We start from the raw sequence: 20,465 nt of genomic DNA, 5'->3' as shown, positions 1-20,465 counted from the left end.
GGAAATGACTTCCAATTGGTTTCCAATTGGAAATTTTCCAGTTACCCAACTGGTTCCAATTGAAACCAGTTAATTTGCATATTATTTGCCAGTGTGCACAGATTAATGTTTTATGTGATTCATCATCATTTAAACTGTATCTATTTAATTCTTTTGTAATTCAAGTACCATACTTGTTTCAGATAAGTGTTTAGAATGCTTAGCAGTGAAAACCATGTTCATAAATGTTATAGATTATAATTAAAACAGATTATAAGATAATTAGTACACCACTAACTGTTACCAAATTACATCAAATACAAATACATATATTTGAAGATCTTTCATGTAAATATATATACATTAAAATGTCTATTTTATCAATGCCCTTTACATTGGTATTAATAAACATATAGCACTGCTTCTTTGTTGGCATGAGCAATATAGTTAGTGCAAATTATAATTAATTTGTAACTCATTAACTCATTCCAACTGGAATTTCCAATTGGATCCAGTTGGAAACCAATTAGTTTCAACTGGTTCCAGTTGAAACCAGTTGCCTCCAATTGGTTTCAACTGGAACCAATTGAAACCAGTTGCCTCCAATTGGATTCAACTGGTTTTAATAGGGAAATTGGAACAACTGGAACCAATTGAAACCAGTTGCCAACTGGTTGCTTAATTGGTTTCAACTGGAACAAATTGAAACCAATTGCCAACTGGTTCCAGTTGCCCAATTGGTTTTAACTGGAACCAGTTGGCAACTGGTTTCAATTGGTTCCAGTTGTTCCAATTTCCCTATTGAAACCAGTTGGCCAACTGGTTTCAATTGGTTTTGCTCTAATTGGTTTCAACTGGATTTTAGTCCTGGGTGAGGTCTTTTCGCGCCCTGTCCGCCCTGCTCCCTGATGCTCGTCGGAGTACCGCTAGTCCGTCGTCGCGGTATAGGCCTACACTATAGGTGTTGATTCTTTTGTTTAACTGTGACAGAGCATATAATCCTACGAGCTCGCAAATCTCGGCTCCGTCGTAGGCACCCATGGAAACATCAAATTGCTTTCGGCCTTCTCTTTTTTCCCACGCTTTGTTGTTGTTGTCGAAGAGCAATGTTCTCCTTGCGTGCATGATCGTTTCCATTTCTTCATCTTCGATGGCAGTGAATTTCTGGGCCCAGCTTAGGCAGGTTGACAATAGCTCGATTGTGATGGAGGGGTAGAAGTCGATTATGTCAAATACAATAAATGATAATGATTCCTTGTCTGGTAGCTTTTTGAACCATTGTATTACATCGGCTGTGTTGGTCCACTGGTTTGGGTTGGTTTCTGCTTTTATTTGCTTGTTAATGCGATCAAGCATTATCTTGCTAACCCGGCCTAATTCGGGTTTCGTAGGGTTGATTAACCTGGCCTGGAGGTTGTTTTTGAAATTTTCCTTATGGTCTTTTAAAGTGATGAACGCTGCTTTTTCCGGTGTGTTGTTTATTCTATCACCGATGTCTAATTTTCTTGCAATCATTTCTGATTCACGGTCGATTTCTTCAATTATTTCTTCGTTGGCAGACTTGTATTTGCTTGTAATGTTCTCATTCAATAGCTTTTCGTATTTCCTGGGGGCCATCATGTATATGTTCCGGGTTTTGTCGGCATGAACGAATACTTTTTCTGAAGTATTAATAAGCTTAACATCTTCCCGGAGTTTCCTTTGGAATTGGTCATTTACCCGCCTAAATTCCAACTCATCTACAATTCCTAATAAATCATTTTCAAAGTTTGTCATTTCATCTATCTGAGGGGGCGTGCGTTTTGATTTGAACCCAAATTTCTCTCTTTTGTCGTTTGCTTCGGTTTCACTTTGGCTTGTGCTGTCGTTTGCACTGAGGAAAAAATGCGCTCTCCATCTCATCCTTTTTATTACGCTTTCAATACTTTCTATTAGACATTTGATGTAATCTTTTCTTGGCGGAATTGGAATATTCTTACCGGAGTAATTTGCGTGAAACTGATCCATCTCACCACACAAATGTAGACAAATCGTCGACAAGAAGAGTGCTCAACCAGTTGAAGGAGCAGGTTATATCCTTAGATGTGTAGATGCCGATGATTGTGCAAAGTGCTCAATGCTATATAAAGCAGAGCATATATTCGTACCTGTTAAACTTCTGCTACCGGCGGTTTCACGCCCGGACTTGAGGCGATCTTCAGGCAGACTGACGTTATTGGCTATTTGTGTGGTGCGGCGGGTCAATTTGACGCTTCGGTGGTTTCCGGTTTGGTCTCGTTCGGTGTCTGCACTTTGAAATAAGTTCCGACCTTTTGTTTAGTGAGTTTCTGTTTGTTATTATGGACCGAAAGCAATTTGATGTTTCCATGGGTGCCTACGACGGAGCCGAGATTTGCGAGCTCGTAGGATTATATGCTCTGTCACAGTTAAACAAAAGAATCAACACCTATAGTGTAGGCCTATACCGCGACGACGGACTAGCGGTACTCCGACGAGCATCAGGGAGCAGGGCGGACAGGGCGCGAAAAGACCTCATAAAGGTCTTCAATGATCTCGGCCTACGCATCACCATCCAAACTAACCAAAAAATCGTAGATTACTTGGACGTCACCCTCAACCTAGACACAGGCGATTTTCAACCATATAGAAAACCTAATGACACGGTGACCTACGTACATAGGGCATCTAACCATCCACCCCCTATCCTCAACCAAATACCTGCGGCCGTTGAGAAGCGCCTCTCGACACTGTCTTCTAACGAAGACCTATTCAAGAAAGCAGCGCCAGCATACGACGACGCCCTGAAAAGAAGCGGGTATGACAAAACCATCAAATACATCAGACCAGTAGAAGAAGGAAGAAAAAGAAGAAATAGAAGTAGAAAAGTCACCTGGTTTAACCCACCTTACAATTCTGAAGTGAAAACCAACGTAGGAGGGAGATTCATAAAGCTAATAATGAAACACTTCCCCAAGGGACATAAATTGAACCAAATATTCAATAAGAACACAATAAAGGTTAGCTACAGTTGCATGAAAAACATGGATACCATAATAAAAACCCACAACCAAAAAGTTGTTAAGCAATCAAATCCACGAGCGGAAAATAAGCCAAAATGTAACTGTCGGCAAAAAAACCAATGTCCATTACAAGGAAACTGTATGCAGACGGCTCTGGTATACAAGGCGACGATCCGACATGGCAACGAAGAGAAACACTACTTCGGGCTTGCAGGGGGGACATTCAAAGATAGATACAGAAACCACCTCAAATCATTTAAGCATGAAAGATACCGGAACGAAACTCAACTCTCAAAATACACATGGAATCTGAAGGAAAAGAACATCGAATCTACGCTAACATGGGAAATCGAAAAAAAGTCAAACTTAAACCAAAGAAAAAGTGGCTTGTGCAATCTTTGCCTGGAGGAAAAAGTGTCCATAATAACAAACAGAAACTCACTAAACAAAAGGTCGGAACTTATTTCAAAGTGCAGACACCGAACGAGACCAAACCGGAAACCACCGAAGCGTCAAATTGACCCGCCGCACCACACAAATAGCCAATAACGTCAGTCTGCCTGAAGATCGCCTCAAGTCCGGGCGTGAAACCGCCGGTAGCAGAAGTTTAACAGGTACGAATATATGCTCTGCTTTATATAGCATTGAGCACTTTGCACAATCATCGGCATCTACACATCTAAGGATATATATATATATATATATATATATATATATATATATACATATTATATATATATATATATATATATACATGTACAACAGCTTTGGCAACTCTTTTATTTAAATATTTTGTGAAAGGAATGGATGAAGATAACAATTTACATTTATATATATATATATATATATATATGTATATATATATATATATATATATATACATATATATATATATATATATATAAATGTAAACAGGCATCCACTCTCTGACACACGACACTGCATATATATATATATATATATATATATATATATATATATATATATATATATTGTGATGCCAAGTTTTACGTGTACCAATTAGCGCTCTTGAGGTGAACGTATATACTATGTAACATAATGAGATGAGGGTCAACTCAAAAGATGACGCAGGAAACCATTCTTAGCTTTAGCTTTCTTCTTTATCAAGACTTTGTACGTCGGAAGCGGTCTGAAAATTACAAGGGGATTCATGTTTGGCTTATAATCACAAATTAATGCACATCAATGAATTATTATCAAGTTGAATACATTTCATAATCTTATTTATTTATTTATTCATTCATTTGTCTAATGAGATTATGGTATATGTTCAACTTGATAAATAATTCATTGATGTGCATCAATTTGATGTATATTCTCCGATCACCTCAATTTTAATTTCAATTTCAAAGTTTAGATATTATTTGTGGCCTTTAATTTTTTTTCTATTTTAGGCTATACTGGCTGAAGTGAGTTCGGAAAAACGTGGCGACTATCAGAGGGACATGAGTGAATCTTGGTATGCGTTTGGCCTTTTGCGTGACCGGACATACATCGACAATCACCGAAGTCAACGGAAACACATCATCCGACACGAAAAATGTAGTTTCTTCGGATTATGGTGCAACAAACAGACTGATGGACTCCAAGCCGACTTCCTCTGTCAGAGGGAAGTCACCGAGACTTGTTTTCTAAACGTCTTGTGCATTCCAAGGAGAGGCGAGCAGTCATGTGTCTCGCAGATCGATCAAATCAACGACGCTTCCCATCAGTTTAAAAGAATCTCATTTTCGGGTCAAAACCGTCTCCTGCTAACTTAGTAAACCATATTTTAAGCTTTTCAACAATCAAGATTCATTAATTTAGCGATAATCATATACACAGAGTAAAATACGTTTATAATGTACATAACTTAAAATAGACAAACGGAAATTTAGACTCTTTAGAAAATATGAAAAGGAGCGAAAGAAAAGCTGAAACGCTTGCCGGGTATGGCACTAAATCATTTATATTCCATAATATGACCACACCAGAGAAGTATTAAAACAACACCGGTTTGGTTTTGGACTAATTCCAGATAGTCGTCTATACAACACCAATTAGTGTTAAGACAGCATCGAATTAATTTCAAACCGGCGCTGTTCTAACACTTCTCTGGTGTGGTCATGTATATTATTCGTTTTATTATTTTCTTCTTAAAATTGCAATTAGCCAAAGTACCTGCTGCTGCTTCTTCTTTCTTTCTACTTAGTGTACTGCACTCCTCTGTCCCTCCTGTCTTCCCCCCCTCACCTCCCCCTCTCTTATGATATTGTAACACGTAATTTTTTCTCACACGATCCATCAGTTACGTTTTTGTCAAGTGCACAAAAATTGTTTGTATTTATTTTTAAACAAAATTATTATTAAGACCCAATATTTATTTCTTGTAATTTTGTAATGTAACTAAGATAGGGGCTTGTCTCTTGTACAAGCTTTGCTTTTTTTCGGCAAGTCCCTCCGTTTTACTTTTAAATACAAATTTCATTTGAGATATCTTTATTTCCTGAATTGTGTTCCTTAAATCTATGATTATGTTATATATATTATATTTTGTCTTGTAGTATTTTCGACCGTGTTATGATATGTTTATTATATTATGTACAATTGTGAAACGGAAATAAATAAATCAAATCAAATCAAATCATATATAGATTCTGGACTGGTGTTAAATTAACATCGCAGTAGTTTTTGCAGTGCACATACACATCCACAACCTATCCATTCTCGCACTAGCACTTTCATACTCAGAATAGTACATCGATCGGCAAGCAATCACACGGTGAAAAGTGTATCAAATTTAAGGATTTAATGTGAAGAATTAAAAACGCCCGACAAAGGTACTATCTGTCTTATGCTTATGGGTGCATCGTGGTCTAGTGGCTCTGACTCTCGTCTTCGAAACAGAGGGTCGTGAGTTCGAATCGTAGCCATGGCGTGTTTTCCTTTAGCAAGAAATTTATCCACACTGTGCTGCACTCGACCCAGGTGAGGTGAATGGGTACCCGGCAGGAATTCCTTGCATGCACTGAGAGCCGGTGATGGTAGCTCGAGCTAAAGTAGGGGTAATAATAGCAGCGCTTTGTATCCTCTGGCAAAAAGCGCTTTATAAATCCAGCTATTAACTATTATTATAATTCCAATTCTTAATACCAACATGAACTAATGAGTTTAATCGTGACTTTAATTTGACCTCGTGTACATGGAAATCCGACTTTTGACAAGTTTCATATGTCAGTGAACCACACTGTTTAAAGTAAACTTAATTATTACAAGAAAAATCTGGTAACAATTTCAAATTGATGGAAAACATAAAAATCAACAACTAGGTCATAAGATGTTAAAATCCTTTGTCATAGAAAAAGATGACCACTTGGTGGATAATAATTTAATTTGGTTATAGTTCTTGCTGTTTAACGTGACATTTATAAGTATTTCCCCATGTATGATTACAGTAAATTAGATGTGATGAAATAACAATAATTATTATACACGTAAATCAATCGAGTACAAAACTTGGTATATATATTTTAGTCTTAGAAAGATTTAATAACAATTTATTTGCTTTGAACCATGAAGACACAAGCTTGGAATTAAAGTTATGGTATCTTCAGAATACGCCAGTCTTGCATCTGCCTCGTTATTCTGTATTCGTAAGTCGACAATGAACAGGGTGCAGCATTCTGATTTTCTATCTATATTTTGCTTCACCACCTCCTCTTAAACCCTATAAACCCCTCACCGTATTAATTCACTACACCATGTACACTGCACTGGACACCACTTCATCCACACACCAAATCATCCCCCTCTTCCTGCATATTCTAGGCAACTTTTAAATAATATTTTCACTTTTCGTTACACATCTTTTGACTTTAGCTGAAAATACCGTTTTGTTTTATTATATTTACGTTTGGCTTTATGTTAGAAAGCTGTGGTTTTTTTTTGGTTATGTTTCTGTTGCATGCTCATTTAGATTGTGTGTTTGTTGCTTGCCTTCATTATTTTCGTTATTATTTGCCTATTATTTTGTTCATTAATTTTGTGTCCCAAAAGCCCCATGAAAACCTGTTGAAAGATGAAAACTTGACATTAAAAGGAGTGTGAGCAAATTGCTACATCCGCATTCTGTTTATTTCTGTCACACACCTATATATATATATATATATATATATATATATATATATATATATATATATATATATGTGTGTGACAGAAATAAACAGAATGTGTGTATGTGGGTGTGTATATGTGTGAGAGTGTGTGTGTGTGGCCGAGTGGTCTAAGGCGCCCTACTACACCACGAAAGAAGTCCGGAGTTCGATTCCCGGCACGGCCCTTGACCAAGGCATTTTTATCTCCATTGCTCTTTTATCATTTATCAAATACATGAAAATGCTCTATGCATTATTGATACCAAGGTGTGCTCGTGTTTAACAAAAATTGTGGGTGGGTGGATGTGAGTTGTAGGTGCGCACGCGCCTGTGTGTGTATTTTGTGCTTTTGGAGAAAGCATCATAATACCGAGAAGGTGATGGAAATCAGTTATGAGGAAGAAAGGTAGTCATGAGTATACTGTATACAAGAAATTTAGAAAGATGATGAGTTAACGCGATAACTAAAGTTATCGCGTTAACAAGGACTTTAGAAGGGTAAGATGAAAACATGTCACTGTGATCTTAACCTTTGACCTTATGATCTCAAAATCAATAGGCGTCCTGGAAATTATGCTAGTATCATACACACCAAATTATATGAGCCTAGGTTAAGTTAAACTGAAGTTATCGCATTTACAAGGACTGCAGAAGGGTAAGATGAAAACATGTCACCGTGACCTTGACCTTTGACTTTTTGACCTCAAAATCAATGAGCTTCCTGGAATTTATGTTAGTATTATACACAACAAATTATATGAGCCTAGGTTAAGTCAAACTGAATTATCGCGTTTACAAGGAAAGGTTAACGGACAGACGGACGGACGGACACCGAGCATGATACCATAATACGTCCCCGCCTAGGACGGGCGTATAAAAAAGCATGGAAATGCACAATACAGAAATTCATAAAACGATAAAATACATAAGAAATTGTTTTTCAATCCTATTTTTAGTTTACACAATTGGTAGGAATGCTACAAAGAATATTTACAACAAAAATTACATTTTAGGAGATCTTTTAAAGAATATGATTTATGCGTAAATTACTGAATTCATATAAAAAGAAATATAATTATTTCGGGGAAAAAAATTTACAGGCCATATTACAGCCTTGTAGATTACATCGCACACTACTACAATTTTTGCGGCGGCCAAGATCTGAAGGGGAGGGGGGGGGGGGGTATAGTCACCCCAACCCCCCGGCCAGAGAACAAAAAAAGCCGGGCCTGGTTTGCATGGTTATAGTCCAGTCATTAAATTTTTACTTGGAACAAATTGCAACAGAATTTATTCCAATGCAGAACATTTCTTTAAGGTCCATTGAAGACCATACTAAAAGTCCCCAGAAATCCGAATAGGGGAAAGTGTTCTAATTTGCATAAACATAATGGTTAGTTTTGGTCATATTCGCTCATTTAGTTTACGTAGCAGACGACGCCAGTGTAAACTATGTACTCAGACCCGATTGGAAATTATATCAATTCCGGACTCGATACTTATTGCTTCTATAAACATTGGCTTCCTCAAACTATAGCTATATTATAAATATCAGTAAGCAAAGAATTATACTACAAGAAAACTGTTACTATTAACATTAAATGCATAAATTCGATTATGTTTGGACTGTATTAATTGTTTAATATGAAAGGGTCTAGGCACGGAAACTATCATGTGCTAGTCACATAGCGTTGTACACCAAGTAATGACATTTTCTGCCTGCTCGATCTCAGAGTTCAAAAGAAAAATGAAATATAGCTATTAGACCTACCACATCTTATTATACTACTATTACACTACCGAAGTCACTGACCCCTTTTCTGTATTTTGCCAATTTATGGGAAAATCTGTCAATTTGGAGCCCCTAAAGAAGGAAGGGGTCGATGCGCTGATAGACGAAACCTATTTATCTTCAAGTGGTTTCAAATAATAAAAGTGACAGAAATGCAGAAGCAAACAGCATATAGCAGAAATGCATATAGCAGAAATGCCTTTTGCCTTAAGGGGGGGGGGGGGTAAAAAAACTACGATTTTGTTTAAATAAAGAGGGAAAATAGACAAAATGGTGGGGAGACTTCGGGAACCGCTGACATGCCAAAGGGGGTAGGCTTTGTTGAGAAAGCACTTCTTCATATGTATCTGATAGAGGAATATCTACTTTTTTATATCCAAGTGGTTAAGAAAAAAATGAAAGAGGTTTGCTATAGAGCAGAAATAACGTTTTGCCTCAATAGGGGCTCCAAATTGGCAGGTTTTCCCAATAAATTAATTAGGAGGCAAAATATGGAAAAGGGTTGGGTGACTTCGGCAAACCCTTTAGAGGTAGGGTTTGCTGTGCCAGCACTTCTTTGTATGTAGCTGATAGAGGAAAATCAAATTCTGTAATTTCCGAGTGATTAAAAACAATAAAAGTGGTCTACTGCAAAGGGGGAAACGCCTTTTGCCTCAATTGGGCTCCAAAATTACGATTTTTCCAAGAATTTGGCAAAATACGCCAAAGGGGTGGGGTGATATCGGCAGCCCCCTGAGGGATGTAGGCTTTGATATGCCAGCACTTCTTTATACGAAGCAGATAGAGGAAAGGCTGCTCTTTCGTTTCCAAGTGTTTTAAAACAATTAGAGTGGCTTACACTATAGAAGAAACATCTTTTTACCTCAATGAGGGCTCTAGATTTATAGATTTTTCCATAAATTGGCAAAATATGGAAAAGGAGTGAGTGAGTTTGGCAAACCCCGTAGGGGATAGGCTTTGCTGTGCCAGCACTTCTTTATATTTAACTGATAGAGGAAAATCAAATTCTGTAATTTCCGAGTGATTAAAAACAATAAAAGTGGTCTACTGCAAAGGGGGAAACGCCTTTTGCCTCAATTGGGCTCCAAAATGACGATTTTCCAAGAATTTGGCAAAATACGCCAAAAGGGTGGGGTGATATCGGCAGCCCCCTGAGGGATGTAGGCTTTGATAATCCAGCACTTCTTTATACGAAGCAGATAGAGGAAAGGCTGCTTTTTCGTTTCCAAGTGTTTTAAAACAATAAGAGTGGCTTACACTATAGCAGAAACATATTTTTACCTCAATGAGGGCTCTAGATTTATAGATTTTTCCATAAATTGGCAAAATATGGAAAAGGGGTGAGTGAGTTTGGCAAACCCCGTAGGGGATAGGCTTTGCTGTGCCAGCACTTCTTTATATTTAGCTGATAGAGGAAAGTCTATTTTTCCATCCCCAAGTGCTTACAAAACAATAAAAGGGGTTTATTGCAAAGGGGAAACGCCTTTTGCCTTAATGGGGCGAAAATGCCGAATTTTCCAAGAAATGGGCAAAATGCATAAAGGGGTTGGTGACTTCGGCAGATCGCTGAGGGGGTAGGATTTGCTGTGCCATCACTTCTTTTTATGTAACTGATGGCAAAAAGCCTTCTCATTTTCCCTCAACTGATTGAAAGATAATAAAAGTTGTTTTTCTTTGTAGCAAAAAACTACTTTGTCACATTGGGGGCTCCAATTAACAAGCACGATATTTTAACAGTATCTACGGATAAGGGGAATACATTCGACAGGCTATTGCGGGTTATGTTTTAATGTTCTTGAACGTAATTGCATGCAGCATGCAGAGCAATGCATCCTCTAACTTTTCCAAGAGATTTCATTAACATAAAAGTTGCTTTGATATGTAGAAAATGCCCTTTGCCCACATACCATATACACCTTTCTATTGCTATACGCACTCTTGCATTTATGAGTGTTAGTCACACCAACAAAGGCGAGGCAAGACTGATTTATTATCTATTGTAATCTCTAGGCATGCCAGCGATCGCGTTGTAGTCGATATCAAAAGTGTGACTAAGACACGGATGTTGGTTTTTGGTGTCACTTTATTGCAATATCGAGTAAAACATTCGAATGTATTTGCCCTTAATCTAAGCAAGACATTAATACTGTCATGAAGCATATCAATTTTCTCCTTGATATATCCCCTTTCCTGTCGAATGCTGACATTTTGCATTAATTGTTTATGCTAATGATAAAACAGAAAGATATCAACGTACATGCAAATTTTTGACAGAAAACATAAAAATTTTGGCATAAATTCCCACATTTTTCTAAAAATATTAACCGGACAGTCCCGAAAACTATTGCAATCGATATATAATATCTTAATCATCGTGAATTGTGTATTCATTTAAGATTTTCACATTATCTGTGCAAAAAATATTAAGGATAAGGCATATCAATTAATTTTGGCAGCCATCTTGGATTTATGCAAATTAGATGCCTTTCCCCTATTCGGATAGTTTGGGACTTTTAGTATGTTGTACTAGGGACCTTACAGAAATGCATTGTGGTGAAAAAAATTATGTTGCAATTTGTTCCAAGTTTGGTCAAAATTTGGGCTAAAATGACTGGGCTATTAGGGTTTAAAGTTAAATCGTCGCCGGTTCATTGTCTCCTATCCTATTTGCACGTGGACAATAGAAACAAAAGGAGTTATAAAGTTTTTCCATGGCTGAGAGAAAGTTTCAAATTCCATTCACTCATACGAACACGGTGCACCCAACCATAACTTCGGCATCGTTAAAATACCCATTACATGCCAACACAATGACAACCACATTCGGATGTGAAGCCTCATCCGACTGGTCTTGACGGGCTACGAACATTGGTTTGTAGCGTTTGTAAGATCAACATTTTCAGACGCGAGATCTATTGCTTCATTTTGTTTTGACAATCATGGCAGAGAAGTTTATTGAAGCCCTGTCGGATCATGTCGAATGTGGGATCTGCAGTTGTCCGTATGAAAGTGCCAAATACCTGGACTGTTTGCATACATTTTGTGAAGGCTGCATCAATCGCCTTCTCGATCAGACGAATCAAGTTTGGAACGGCCCGAGCGTATGCATCAGGTGTCCCATATGCCGCAAGGTTACACGTTTCCAAGCCGGGCGTAAAGCCGACACATTGAAGTCGAATTTCATAGTGAACGGAATAGTTGAAGAACTCTTGCATCATGACCTCCCAGGACCAGTCGTTGAGCAGAAGGAAGACGTTTGTGTGGACCATGGCATCGAGACGAAGTTCTACTGTGAGAAATGCAACAAAATAATCTGCAGTGAATGTGCTCTGTGTAAACATTATGGACACACCTTCTTGATCAAGAACGTGGAAGATGCATCTAAATCCAAGGCGAATGAAATCAATAACCTGATATCCAATGCAACGTCTTGGCTGCAATCCCATAGGAATTTCAGTAAGGAATACGGGGAGAAGAGAGCAGAAGGAAACAAGAGGTTGGATGAAATAAAAGAGGCTATTACAACGTCTTATTCGACTAATATTGACACCATAACCAATAAACTAGAAGCTAAGAAGGAGGCCCTAATGGCAGAGGTAGTTACCAGAAGAGAGGAATTCGTCCAGGTTTTAGATGGTGTATTGGTACCACTAGCGGAAGCCATGTCACAGGTGCTTGATGACGTCGAATTTGGCGAAGCTTTGGTAGACACCAACGACCATCGGGAAATACTGCTCAATTACCAGGACTGGATGAAGAGCCTCTGTAACCGGTTGGACTACGGACTTCCTTCTAGTACTGCGGCGAAAAAACAGATTTCATTGATTAAGTCGATGTGCTTCCGAAGGAGTGCTAATTCAATCATTGATGTGCCTAAGTTGGGTACCGTTTGGTATCAGAAGAAGGATCAACACGACCAACATGCACAAGGAGAATCCATTCTAAATCCAGGTAATGTCACTGAAATCGCAATAAAATAATAACCTCAAGTCTTGGGAATATCTTATTGCTCCATCAGATGGTATCGTGAGATGTTTTTTTTTAATGATTGATAAATAATAATCTTTATGCTTATGTATTGATGACATTAGGGAATTGTCCTGATATGAAGCAGTGTAAAAAACGAAATGTTGCAAAATTCATTGTTTTCAGTTGTGAATTCGAGGCTGGACTGAGGTTGAATGATCCTGGATGATGGTATTCCATTTTAAATTAAGAAATATGGTGTTAACATATATTTTAGTTGTTGTTACATTGTTTTTTTCTTTTCTTTTTAAATTCAAGAGATAAGAAAGCATTCACTATATTCATACACACTAATTCACTTCACATGGATCAATCCCATTGGATATTTAAATAAATTGACTTTTGTTAGAATACAATGTATTCGCAACAATTCTGACATTTCTCTCTACATATGGTAACTGCACATTCCTTGGTTACATCGATGACAAACAGCACCTCATTGTAAACAGTGATAACGAAATTTTCCTATGATTCAATTTCCACATTATGAAAAAGATATATCATTCCTCAATCATGAAAGTTTACGAAAATTTTGAATGTTGAACCATGAATCCAACATCTCAAATTTGTTTCACACTTTGAAAATTGTTAAAATTACATTATTCTATACATATTCAGTCCCATTTTGTAAATGAGATTACAAATGTGTGGACTTTCATGTATCATCACATCAGTGTCATTTCAACCCAATCCGTCCTCGAAATCACTACTGAAGAAAAAAGAATTTTGCGACATTTCTTTCATTATTGGAGCTGCAATTGCATATTTTTCGAGTGTACACATTCCATGATTACATTAACATAGCCAGTGACACATCATTGTAAAGAATAATACTTAAGCTTTCTAATTATATCACATCTGACGAAATTATTAGAAACTTAGAGAGTGTGATTACAACTTGTACCAAAGCTAATGATTATTACTGGCTGGTTTTTTTTTTCAGAAAAGAAATGCTGATTTTCTTTGACATTGGAAATTTTGGGAAAACTAAAATTTTCGGTGGATCTTGTTTGTAGAGACACATTTTTATTTTATATCTAAAAAGATAGAGAATAACCATTTCACACAGTTCAACTTCAGACACTAACATACCTTCTCGAGATATCTGTACAAGTGGAAATTTGTAAATACAATTTAATGTGAAACATTTGATGAAATGAAGACCATTAGTTTTCTGTACTTTTGTCGAAAGTTTAAAGTCTGCTAGAAAATCATATCCAGGATATTCAAAGAAGATGAAAATTTTGATAAGCATGGGAACATTGTTAATTGGATATAAAAGAGGAAATCCAAAATTTGATTTTACTGGTTTGATGTTAATCTTTTTTAATTTATACTTCATAATGATCATGTTAGATTCAACCTCAAGAATTAAAATCACAGTAATAAGACACTGATCGCTGAATTTGATTTATCTTTCAAATATTATTTGAACCGTTCCGGATATGAACATTTTCGTGTATCATAAGTCAGCAAAATAATTGAAACGTTGTAATTCGTGCTGAAACTTTTCAGGCATTATATTTTTTTAGTATTTATTTATTTATTTATTTATGCCTACATGTATTTTGTTTATGTTCTTGTATACTGCAGGCTTGGCCTTTATGGTTTTGTCAACCACGGTGTCCTGGATATTTGTAAAGCATACACCATTCTACATGAACAAATGTTTAGAATTAATAAACTATAATCTAAATGTGGGGACATGAGTTGTAAGGCTTTTCATTAATTTAGATAAAAATCTTAAATAAAAGATAAAAATAAAAGTGAATTAGCATTTAGAGGAAGTGCGTTAAAAAATTGCTTCGATATAGCATTGTCTTTCACCTTCTCCCTTTGCAATAGATCACTAATAGTCCAGGATAGAAGAGGCATAACCTTGTTTTTTTTTTATATATACAATATTTTTTGATGGTTTCTTGTCAATTCGAGGGTGCTGATTCTGAATCTGAATGATGCCACTCGTGTAACCTTGAGCATTTCCCGCAAATTGGCAAAATCCAATATGGCCGCCAAAATATGCAAATTACCCATGAAAATCCTAAAATTGTCCACACATTGGCTATGAAATGCATGAAATTGTGTAGCAGGAGTGAAATACTCTCTGAAAAAATAACTTTTGACAACATATTTATTTTCCTGATATTCAAAATGGCCGCCATAGGCCCTTGTATACTCTATTATGTACAATATGAATAGGGGAAACTAATTTTCACAAAAATTAGCACTAAAGTGCAAAAAATCGCGATGTATGAACGAAGTAATATATGCAAATCATCATTACTAACGAGATATATCATTTATTATGTCATATATGCGAACATTTCTGAATTTTTATATCTAAAATAGCCGCCACTGGCCCAAACAGTATTGCGTACAATGGCAATGGGGGCCAAAAAATTTACAAGAGTGATCACTAAAATGCATATTATTAAGATTAAACGAGTGAAATACTGACTAAAAACATAATTGTTAACGAAATATATTATTAATATGCCATGTATGTGATGAATGTTTTATTTTGATATTCAAAATGGCTGCCAAAGGCCCTAAAAAGTATTATGCACAATGAGAAAGAGGAGCAAAGAAATCACAAGAGAGAGCACTAAAATGCATATATATGTGATAAATTAATGGGATACTGTCTAAAAACATATTTTCTAACGAAATGTATCATTCAGGTTTCAAGTTTGTGTTAAATACTGTATTTTGACTTTCAAAATGGCCGCCATAGACATTAACCGTATTATGTACAATGCAAAGTGGGAAACCAATATTCACAGGAGTAAGCACCATAAATGCACGTAATAGTGATCAATGAGTAAAATATTGTCTGAAAGCATAATTTCTATTAAGATATATCATTTATTCTGCCAGTTAGGTGATAAATACTGTTATTGGGAAGTCAAAATGGCCGCTACAGGCCCTTATGGTATTATGCACAATGTGAATGGGGACAAATTATTTCAACAGAATTTGGCTTTGCTTGGCCAAATGGTGATGTATGAGTGAAATATTGTCTGAAAACATGATTTATAACAAAATATATCATATCTTATGTAATTTAGGTGATACAAACTGTATTTCAACATTCAAAATGGCTGCCATATGCCCATTTTGTGAACATTGTTTATCTCCACTCAAATTGTATATTATACCGTATAAGGGCCTATGGTGGCCATTTTCAATTTAAAAATGCAGCATTTATCAACTTAATTACACATGATATGATATATCTCGGTAGAAACCATGGTTTTAGACAATATTTCACCCTTTCACAATTCACAATTCACAATCATATGCAATATTTAGAGTCAAGCAAAGCCAAATTCTGTCAAAGTTATATGTCCCATGTTACAATGTACACAATACTTTTAGGACCTATGGCAGCCATTTTGGATTTCAAAGTACAGTATTTATTACCTCCACGACCAATATGTGATGTATTTAGTTAGAAATCATGTTTAAGACAATATTTTTACTCGTATATCACAGTTATATGCATTTTATGACTCTCACTCTTGTGAAAATTAGTTTGTCCATTCGCATTGTACATGATAAATATAGGGCCTTTGGCTGGCGGCCATTTTGAAAGTCAAAATACAGTATTTAACACAAACTTGAAACCTGAATGATACATTTCGTTAGAAAATATGTTTTTAGACAGTATCCCATTGATTTATCACATATATATGCATTTTAGTGCTCTCTCTTGTGATTTCTTTGCTCCTCTTTCTCATTGTGCATAATACTTTTTAGGGCCTTTGGCAGCCATTTTGAATATCAAAATAAAACATTCATCACATACATGGCATATTAATAATATATTTCGTTAACGATTATGTTTTTAGTCAGCATTCCACTCGTTTATCCTAATAATATGCATTTTAGTGCTCACTCTTGTCATTTTTTTGGCCCCGGCCATTGCCATTGTACGTACTCTTTGGGCCAGTGGCGGCTATTTTAGACATCAAAATACAGCAATATCCCCATATATGAAATAATAAATGATATATCTCGTTAGTAATGATGATTTGCATATATTACTTCGTTCATACATCGCGATTTTTTGCACTTTGGTGCTAATTTTTGTGAAAATTAGTTTTCCCTATTCATATTGTACATAATAGAGTATACAATGGCCTATGGTGGCCATTTTGAATATCAGGAAAATAAATATTTTGTCAAAAATTATTTTTTCAGAGAGTATATCACTCCTGCCACACAATTTCATGCATTTCATAGCCAATGTGTGGACAATTTTAGGATTTTCATGGGTAATTTGCATATTTTGGCGGCCATATTGGATTTTGCCAATTTGCGGGAAATGCTCAAGGTTACACGAGTGGCATCATTCAGATTCGGAATCAGCACCCTCGAATTGACAAGAAACCATCAAAAAATATTGTATATATAAAAAAAAAACAAGGTTATGCCTTAGTGATCTATTGCAAAGGGAGAATGTGAAAGACAATGCTATATCGAAGCCATTTTTTTACGCACTCCCTCTAAATGCTAATTCACTTTTATTTTTATCTTTTATCTAAGATTTTTATCTAAATTAATGAAAAGCCTTACAACTCATGTCCCCACATTTAGATTATAGTTTATTAATTCTAAACATTTGTTCATGTAGAATGGTGTACATATTGTACATAATAGAGTATACAATGGCCTATGGTGGCCATTTTGAATATCAGGAAAATAAATATTTTGTTAAAAATTATTTTTTCAGAGAGTATTTCACTCCTGCCACACAATTTCATGCATTTCATAGCCAATGTGCGGACAATTTTAGGATTTTCATGGGTAATTTGCATATTTTGGCGGCCATATTGGATTTTGCCAATTTGCGGAAAATGATCAAGGTTACACGAGTGGCATCATCCAGATTCGTAATCAGCACCCTCGAATTGACTAGAAACTGTAAAAAAAATATTGTATATATAAAAAAACAAGGTTTGGTCAAGTTTCTATGGGGCCTATCCTGGACTATAATAGAAGTTCACACATCATGGATTAGCAGTAGATTGAGCTTTCTGATATTTCAAGTATGTAGCCTAGCTAAAGAATGGTTTGATAAGTACCTTCTTTCTCGATCCTCACAGTGATAAAACTTAACCGGCCGACGGAAAGACTTCTGACCGAACGTGGGCAATTATCCGGTGAACCGGAAATGATGACACCTTACCCGAACGGAAGGATCCTGGTGCTTTATAAAGATAGACGGGTCGAGATTCTCAGTCCTGATGGCAACATCGACAACGTTAGACCAATTGTCTCCGCCAGGTATGTAGCTGCTCTGTCGGATGGCCGTATCGTCGCGCTGTCGGATAGGAACACGGTCAATATTTACAACCAACAAGGTCAAAGACAAGAAGTCATGTTCCAGATAAGTGCTTGCGATGAATTTGCAGAATACATAGCAACGGACAAGGACAACCATGTATATGTGCTCTATCCTCGTGCCGCAAAGTTCTTGAAATTTCCCACCGAGGGCGGTGAGCCTACGGCCGTCATTCCCCTTGCTTCCGACGACTTGCGCGATGTCTCTAGCATGGGTTTGTCCAAGGAAGGAAATGTGATATTGGTGTTGGCGCAAGGGGAGGTCCGAGTGTTCAGTTCTACCGGCCGTCTCATTCGACGGATACCTATCAAGGAGGCGGATAGAGTGTCTTGTGACCAAGAAGGCAAGCTGTGGATAATAGCTAACCAGGATATCCAAGGTTCCAACAGGGCTTTTCTCGAGGTGTATAGCGAGTATGGATTGCGGAGGGCAGATTGCTACATACCCAAGGATCCAGTAACAGCTATTTCGGAGTTTGAGCCCTGGGGAGTAGCTCTATCTCCTACGTGCTACGCTGCCTGGGTTTCTCCAACGGAAATAGCTTGGTTCGTTCATGAAGTCGACAGATAGAGCTTCAGTATTTCGTTTGATGAATGTCAGTTATCAAAATGGGAAGATAATTCATCTAGCAAGTTTCACGACATTCCGACAAAAGATATGAAAGTTATTCATCTTGTTGTCCTGATGGTAAACTGATTCTTCGAGTCTATGCATTCATTTGCACCTGTATACCGTGTATCCCTAACAATCAAGTTAGTCCTTTGCAAAGGCTTATTTAAGTTTTGAGAATGACATAATTATGTACCATACATTCTACCTTGAACCCCCTCCAATGAAAAATAAAAAATATCTTGTAATGATGCTAATCTGAGTTAACGTTAAATGCTAGCTTGGTAATGTGACCAACATATTATTATGAAATTTTCAGAACGTGAGTTCCTATTTGTTATGAATATACCATATGGGGAAAAGACCATATTGGAAACAAGAGTCGATAGATGATATGATCCTCATCTAAACATGGACCCATGATCTAAATGGGCTAATTAAAAATTGCAACTATTGTAACTCTGCCATTATGGTAACACTAATTGTAATTGGCTCCCGGATTGGCTGTTAAACCATGTTACCATGCATGGCATTTGCCATGATGACAAAGTTACAAATAGTTATATGAAACGGGCCTCTTTTCCACAATGGACTTGGGTCATTTTGTAACTTTAAACTCACATTTAAGTCAATTGAAGCAATCGTCATAGAAAAAGGGAAATTTCAAGAAAGTTGGATATTTTTCTGATGGGGTACCAATCATTAATGATGAGAAAATGAGAGAAATCTATCAATAAACTAATCTTGCCAAACCTATGGAAATAATAATTTCTACCTGTTCAATCTTCAAATTATATGTGGTACTATTAGTCATGTTTATTCACGAATATCTGTTTTTTTCTTTTACAGTTGACTAGAAATATGAAATGTAAGATCAATGTTGGGTTGCTTTTTCATTTTTATTGTGACTCATATGAATGCTTTCTGGAAAATGCCGATAGATTCGATTAGAACCTCTACACAACCCTACAAAAGATTAATCCTCTTATGTGATTTCCTGATTATATAAATTTTTAATTGAATTTGCATAATGAAGGAAAGATGATCCAAGATAGTTGAGTGAGCATTAATGCTATTAAAAATTATTCCATACTTTTCATTAGTGTGTGTAGTGGAAAAAGTACTTGCCATCGGGTAAAAATGGTAGTAGTATTTGTCGTCGTCCATGCAGTTATAGTGTAGTTACAGCAACATCAGGTAATAATATTAGTACCTAGAGCCGAATAATTATTATTATTATCAATATTATTATCATTAATATTATTATTATTATTACTGTTATTATTATCATTATCATTATTATTATCACTAATGTTATTATCATTAGTAGTAGTTGTAGTAGTTATAATAGTAATAGCAGTAGTAGTAGTAGTAGTTATAATAGTAATAGCAGTAGTAGTAGTAGTAGTAGTAGTAGTAGTAGTGGTGATGGTGGTGGTGGTGGTGGTGAAGGGTGTGGTGGTGGATCTGATGATGATGGTACTATGATGTGGTGGTGGTAGGAGTAGTAGTAGGTAATAAAAATGGTGATGGTGGTG

General features: G+C 36.4%; 1 protein-coding gene across 1 annotated transcript; it reads left to right on the top strand.

The window, feature by feature from the left end:
• Positions 1-11,690: 11,690 nt before the first annotated feature.
• Positions 11,691-20,026, top strand: LOC129259179 (tripartite motif-containing protein 3-like). The gene is made up of 2 exons (XM_054897484.2): positions 11,691-12,896; positions 18,080-20,026. The coding sequence occupies exons 1-2, from the start codon at positions 11,885-11,887 to the stop codon at positions 18,886-18,888; spliced, it is 1,821 nt and encodes a 606-aa protein (XP_054753459.2). The 5' UTR covers positions 11,691-11,884; the 3' UTR covers positions 18,889-20,026.
• Positions 20,027-20,465: the final 439 nt, after the last annotated feature.

This window comes from Lytechinus pictus, chromosome 1 (genome assembly GCF_037042905.1).
Source record: "Lytechinus pictus isolate F3 Inbred chromosome 1, Lp3.0, whole genome shotgun sequence".
Taxonomy (NCBI): Eukaryota; Metazoa; Echinodermata; class Echinoidea; order Temnopleuroida; family Toxopneustidae; genus Lytechinus; species Lytechinus pictus.
The sequence above is the reverse complement of the archived record's forward strand: the minus strand, read 5'-3'. Positions and strand labels throughout refer to the sequence as shown.

Excerpts from the sequence above, each read along its gene's own strand:
- LOC129259179 (XM_054897484.2), top strand. The coding sequence starts at position 11,885 with ATGGCAGAGAAGTTTATTGAAGCCCTGTCGGATCATGTCGAATGTGGG. Across the intron at positions 12,897-18,079 it reads AGAATCCATTCTAAATCCAG|TGATAAAACTTAACCGGCCG; the intron begins GTAATGTCACTG and ends CGATCCTCACAG.